This window comes from Atta cephalotes, assembly GCF_000143395.1.
Source record: "Atta cephalotes unplaced genomic scaffold scaffold00013, whole genome shotgun sequence".
Lineage (NCBI taxonomy): Eukaryota > Metazoa > Arthropoda > Insecta > Hymenoptera > Formicidae > Atta > Atta cephalotes.
The window spans coordinates 4,960,869-4,968,339 of NW_012130077.1; the positions used below are offsets into that span (position 1 = coordinate 4,960,869).

Consider the following 7,471-nt stretch of genomic DNA (forward strand, 5'->3'; position numbering starts at 1 on the left):
ATTTTGAATTATAAATATTGCATGATATTTTTTATATTGATATTATTGTTTCTAGCAATTTTTCCTGCACGCACTGTCATTGTAAATGTTATTTCTCTCTCACATATATCTCTCTCACAAGGCATTATGAAATTAGTTTCTTGTACTGTTTTTTTATATCGGGACTAATTTTGATCATTTTTTTGGATTTTCTATTTTTAGTATCTCGGAAATAATTAATCATTTGCTTCTAAATAGGGATATTATCACATTTAAAAAAAAATCATTTTCTGTAATTGTTATAAGTTTCATCGAAATCGGTAGTTCAGTTCTAAAAAAAGATTAAAAAGATAAAAACTAACATTGTTACCGCACCCATATGGCATAGCTACGATAAGTAATAAACCCTACCAATTTTTTGTTGCTGTCTAAATTTTCTATTTATTATCGTTATTTTCTATTGCTGTCTATTAGTCACTGTCTAACTTTCATTTGATGAAATCCTTCCCTGCATATATCTGCGATGTAGTGTAATCTAGCTATTTTATTTTCATTACATATAGAACTGATAGCGCGAGATATATCTATCGGATCGGATTCTAGGTTCATCACACACTGTATCTCGGGGGAAAAAATTGGAGGGAATTTTGCTGCAGCATCTCGTATGATGAATACGCCCATCACATCGCACTGTTGACGTTGTCCGTCTCGATGAAAGAAAGTGTCGATTTCTCCCTAAACAAAAATTAGACGACTCACCCGGCCACGTTTAGCAACGAAGGCCGCGGGGGTCCATCTCGCGCGGTACCGCCCGTTTTCTATTTCCATTCAGCATGATGGTACGGCGGACGCGTCGATCGCCGGTACATTTCCACGGTGGGAGGCGATCGCGACTATGCACCGCGTCTATGCTCTTTTTATCTTGTATAAAAGAGAAGAGGCAATGCGCAGATAGCCGCAATACATCTGGATCATCCGTGGTGGCGAGCACGACCGGATCCTGGGCCTTTGATCGGTCAGCAGGTGACGAGCAACTGTCACCTTTTCATTACCCGTGGTTCGCGACGACACTGATAACGTGACAACAGATCGGATAAGAACGCATTATCAGGTTTGACCAGCGGCGCGAGTCATTTAAGGGCCGGCAGTATGCGGTACATGGTGAGTCAGATCATTCGAATTTCTCGATTTAAAAGATCGGTTATTTATTATACTTTCTTATAATTATGGATTTCACTTAATCCTTTTTTTTAATTGAGAAGTAATAATATTTTTTTTACTTCTTTCTTGTAATTATGTTGATGAATAGTTCTTAAAATTAGATTGCATGTCTTTATGAAGAAATTTAAAAGAGATATAATGATTTGAAAAAAGGCAGGAAAGCTATTATTTTTTGAATGATTTTATCTGGTAATTAATTAAAAATGAAAGAATGAATGAATATTTTATGTTGTTTAAAAGTAATCTGATTTCATAATTGTAAGAGAAAAAAGATAAGAAGATAGATAATTTAATCTTTTAAAATTTTAAATCATAATTTATTTTATATTATTTTTATTTTTATTTGTTTGTATTTTTGATTACCTTATTTATTATTAATGTAGTTATTAATTTTTGTTTGATGATTTATGTTTAAATAATTGTTTTTACTCATAAATTACAAGTAAGAAATACACTTAATAAACTTATGCGTGTTATAAACAGAATGTCTCAAAATTTTTGAGTCTTTTTGATACATTGCTTGTGGACTTAGAGGTGGACTAAACTGATTTGAAAAATCCTATACCATTTTGCAATTTTCGCAATTTTTTTTTTAATTATTCAAACAGAATGTCTAAAATTATCTTTAAGAATTCTTTAAGATATTCTATATATAAAGAACTCTGAAAGATATCTTAAAGTTGCTTATATGTCGATTTTACTCTCTTATTTGGCAATCTTTAGAAATTATTATTTCGTTAATTAGATATTGCAAAAAATTTGAAACTTTGTACATTATTTTTCATTATTTCAAAAAAGTAAGAATTGAAATAAGATATTGACCGAATTAATTTTTTTGAAACGCAACAATTTATTATACTTTAATTTAATAATTAATTTAATTTAATTTAATATTATGATTTAATAATTTTGACAACTATAAAGATAATTTACATTATGATTCTTTATTATTGCATCTAGGACGTGTTTTACAAAAATATTTTTTGTATTATTCGGAATTAATGGATATACATTTTGAATATTAATTCTCAAAAAGAGAGCGCGTGAAAAAATAAAATAATTTTCATTTTTTTTTTAAATTAAAAACAATGAATAATAATTTTTAATATTTTTAATTATTACACATATATGTGTATGTTTACAAGAAGTAACAACTTATTCGAATTTTATGTTTAAACTAATTTCTAGAATGCAACTCAAAAGAACTTGGTAAATAACAGGATTAACTTTCATCGTGTGAAAGTCTTACTATACTTATCAATGAAAGTATGATTAAGTGAAGGAAGAGGCGAGACCTGATAACGGACTGCAAGTTTAGATAATTATGCTACTTATGGTAAACTAAGCACTAACCGTAGCGTATGAGGATTGCGTGCCTCAGAATGTGTAATTCTTTCAAATGAAATTCTACACACGACTAAATTTTCGTAATTTCGTGCGAAAACTTGTCCACTTAATAGACAGTTGATTTACTCTATCGTTTACACTCCCGTTACTATTAAAACTTACAATTAATAGGAATGTTGACCGGAAATTAATATTTACAGGCTCTTTGCGTTCTGCTATTAGCAATTAGCGAGCCCCTTCTTACTCATGCGTAAGTATCCGTGTAATATACTTAATTAAGGATAATTATATATAATTAAATTCGATTGATAATAAAATGGTAGAAAGTTGATTTAGCAACTGTTTTTTATATATAAAGTTTTTCGAAATTTTAAATGTACATTTAAAAAACAAAGATTACATTAAAAAACTTGTAATAACTTATATGTATATATATCATATAACTATTAAAAAAACAATAAATTTCAGACAATTTTATGAACATATCATTCTTCATAATTCCTATCGATAACATTAATTAGGAGGTTTTAAATATGCTTTTTAAAATGATAAGGTTAAAAAAACTAATATAATAAATAATAATATAAAGTATCAAAAAAATATTTCTATCTATATTTTTGCTGTTTCAGAAAGGTAGTTTTAATTGTGCCCCGACAAGTAAGACGGAGCCCAGCAGTGCCATGGCGACCTCCGGGCAATTACAAGAAATCATCTTACGGTGGAAACGACTTTCATCGTCACATACATTATGGTCGCAGTAATCGTTACACGAAATCATTCCGACCGTTACCACATGGGGGTGATGATTTTGATCATAGTCCTGAAGTTGTGAATCACGTGCATGTACCGCACGGCAAAGACATTAGTCACAGCATCTCTTATGGCAAAGGATACATTCCGTATGATAGCATCAAGAGCAATAATTTACCATTTGTGCATGAAAGGTAATCTTACATTAAGCATAATTTATCTTAATTATTTTTGTTCTCCTCATTTTGATTACGTTTTATCTTTGTAATTATAATATTCTAATTGTAATTAGTAAAATATTAACAGAAAATAATTAGCGAATTAATTATATTACATATAGTATAATTAATTCTAATTGTGCTATTTTTTTTGTTAGAACCTGGTTGCACAATTTTGATAAAAATATAAATATTGCTTTTGAATTTGTGAACGAATAACCTGACAATTATAAAAAGTATTTTTTACATAGACGAAAAACTTTTATTTTCAACTTTTACTTTAATTATAATGATATCCTATATAATAAAGATTAGATACACATAAATAATATATCTATATTTGAAAGAGTCAATCAGTATGCGATACCAGTTAATCGATTAAACGGTATATCTTAATTTCTATTAGTTTTTCCTAACATATTCAAGCAGCTTCCTTTCTTTTCCAATTTAGATACGCCGGTACTTACGGACGTCAACCAGACTATCCACCGACGAGTTTCACATCGGTAGGTCAGGATTATGCGGTATCGGGGACAGCGCATTCTTATGAGAATCCGCAGTTAGACTCCTATTTCTCGGACATGGAGAACGCTGCCAGAAATGAATTGCGCGGCAATGTAAAAGATAGCCTAAACAAATACTATGGCGCACGCTCGATCGAGAAAGATCTCAGTCTGAGAAACCAACAGGCCCTCAGCAGTATTATAGAACAGAGCAAGGATTCCTTGAAGGGCACTGAAGGCCTCTCCTCAGACACCTCACCAGCCGCGTATGCTCACGCTGCTTCCGCAGCCAATTCCGCTAACATTCCCGCCGCCACCGGGGTGCAAGGGGCTGTGATAGTACCAGCGGGTATACCATCGGCAACTATAGCTGGTAACAAGGATGGCATCGTTCTGCAGGATACCGTGTCCATGGACGAGTACCAGAGGAAACTGGAAGAGCTCACCAAGTCCTGGCCGAATGTGTTAGCCACTGGTGCCAACTTCGCGGCGACCGGACCAATTTCTGCGCCCCAGCAGCTACACGCTGGTTTCCCAACCACCGATCTATCAGGTGTTAGTTTCGGCGGTTCATCTGGCGGTGTCAATTGGCTCCCCAGTTTTGCTCAATCCAAACAAAGCTATGCCGTACGCGAAGACCATGGAGACCCCACGAGCTATGATTTCAGAACGATGACTGTACAAGGCACTCCGTATCAACATGTGTCCTTCGGTCATGAAGGAGTGACGGCAGGGATCGCCCCGAGTGCTCATGGGTAGACATAGAATATCGGAATATATATGCAAAAGGAACGACTTTTTGCTGAAATATTGAAAAATTTAACTAAACCAGTCCAATCTGAAAATTATTTTGTTTGAACCATCGAAATAATTATGTATGATGCTCAAACTGATTATTAGAATGTTGAAACTTTTTTCAGCATTATTATTAATAATATTTAAGTATTCTACGTAATTAGTTTGACGGTTCAATAAATTTATTTTTAGATTTGCATCTAACTAAATTTTTAGATACTTGAGCAAAACTGCAGTTCTTTTCGTATAGGAGCATTAATGACGTGTACGTTTTGTGTTAAATTTTTCTGTAAAAAATATTTATATTTTTATTTACGTAAATAATAATACAGCTCTACTATTTTATTTTGGGGAAAAGAATCTACCAGAAAAAATGAATTTAATAGTGAAGTTTCTTCATGAATACGAGTGTATTGGACGCCATTAATGCTTCTGATTACACGCTTGATCGGGTTTTAAGAATTAATGTGATTTTGACAAATTTAATCTCTCTTTTCGTAGACACGGCAAAATGTATGTTCATATTGCCACGAATGTATAAATATGCGGGAGTCATTTTTTGTATACCTCTCTTGAGGCGTTGAAATCTGAATTCAATGAAATTATATCCACTCCAGAGAGTACACCGCAAATATCTCGTAATGTGCGCGGTAATAATAAATTTATATAAATTTATTGTGTGATGTTAGAAACTATAAAGTTTCTAACTTAAAAATTATTAAAGATTTTTTCTTAATTTTTGATAAGCTATAGAATGTTACTATCATCCACTTTCTCATGGGAAAATTTTTTCTTTTCGCAGTATTGCAAAATTGATTAATGAGTTAGTTATTCGTCAACAGAAATTTCTTGAAGCTGCCATTATAAGTATTCGATAAATGGATAATAAGAAATATTATACACACGGCCTCACAAATTATCCTTTCTATACCTTCTCATTCTTTCTTATGCTTTCTTCTTATTCTTTCTCTGATACTCGTGCAACTTCGCGTGTCAAGACATTTATGACGCCATGTGTACAATAGATTTATTTTACATTTATAATACACTTCTATTTTTGAGAGAAAAGGTTGAAAGAGTAAGAGTGAGAAAGAGAAGAGAAGGATGGAAAGAGGGAAAGAGAGAGGAGGGAAGATGAAAAGAGAGAGGAAGAAGGAGGGGATGATGAAGAGGGAGAAGATAGGGAGATAGGGAGGGGGGAGAGAGAGAAAGAGAGATTTTTCATTTATCATTATATATTTGAGACTACATGTCTACATTATCATTCATACGTTATCATTTAAATTTCTGGATACTCTTAAAAATAAAATACATATTTTATAATAAAAGTATCCAAGAACTTGAAAATGATAGTGTAAATAGAATTCAATTTTTAATAAATTTCAATTATCTGTTTCACATGTTCAAAGAGTGTTCTTATATGTTTCTGATCAATAAATAAATAACATATAATAATACATGTGGAACAATTTCGGGGCTATAGTTGTTAAACCAATAATTTTAATGAATGTGAAAGTAGTAATGGAAATACGGCATCACGTTCTACTAATTATTCAAATATATTGCTCCGTCAGTAAATCAGTGTTTATTTAAAATTTTAGTAATTGGCTTTAAGAAAATGAAAGTTAATAACATAAAGCGATCATATCAAATTATAATATAAGCATGAGAGAGTGGTGCAAAGTTATAAAAATATTTTCTTAATGTTTTAGCAAATTTTACTTTCTCTCTGTTTTAAATATAATTGATGTCTGAATTTGTGTTCGTAAAATGTTAAACATCTCGAACAAATTTCGTCGAGCAGTCTGCTTATCCTATAGGTTATATTTATATTATTTATAATATTGTTTAAGGAATGTTAACATCTCTGTATACTGATAATTTTCAATATCTGCATATTATTAATTTTATTACGTTATATCTTTTTATAATTTTATATTTTCAAGTTATGATTTTTGCAAACTTTTTTACGAATATTTTATGATTTTTGAATAAGAGAAAAGAAATTGTAATAGTCACTGCGCAAATTTTCAGACTTAGATGAAATACAAATAAAAATATATTAAATGTGATGTTTAAAAAGTAAAATGTTAATAACTTATCTGTTATAAAAGGATAAAACTAAAAGGTCTTTACTTCATGAGATGTTTTTTAATTAAGTTCAATGGCCTTCTAAAAAATTCTTTATTGTTCAAAAAATTAAAATGTATAATTGCTAAGATATTTTAATACAAAGAAAAATAATAGTTTTAAATTATAAATTATCTTTCCAGCAAACATAAAACATGTGACGTACCTGTTAGTTATAATTTTCCACTCCACAATATACCTGTAATATAACGTGTGTGTTATACTACAGTTATATTGTCGAGTGGAAAATTACGACTAACAGATACATTACGTGTAACTTTATATTTGCTAGGTTAGCCTCAATTTTTAATTTAACAAAGAATATGTAGCTAAAAGATTGTACGAGAAAAAGATATTCTATATACATGAAGAGGATGACATTGCGCATTGTTACAATTTCATATACTTAAGACTTATATGTGTAATATGATGATGTCATTTCTAAGATTATATAGATGTAATAATACTAGGATTATTTCGGAGACTCATAGAACAAACTATTATTCTCACGACATTATTAAAGCATTA

At 30.9% G+C, this 7,471-nt stretch overlaps 1 protein-coding gene across 1 annotated transcript; it reads left to right on the forward strand.

Annotated features, from left to right (window-relative positions):
* Window positions 1–815: 815 nt before the first annotated feature.
* Window positions 816–4,777, forward strand: LOC105617713. Its single transcript, XM_012199267.1, has 5 exons — window positions 816–1,002; window positions 1,091–1,140; window positions 2,748–2,797; window positions 3,177–3,491; window positions 3,967–4,777. Exons 1-5 carry the CDS (start codon window positions 816–818, stop codon window positions 4,775–4,777), a joined length of 1,413 nt encoding a protein of 470 aa, XP_012054657.1.
* The last annotated feature ends 2,694 nt before the right edge of the window (window positions 4,778–7,471 follow it).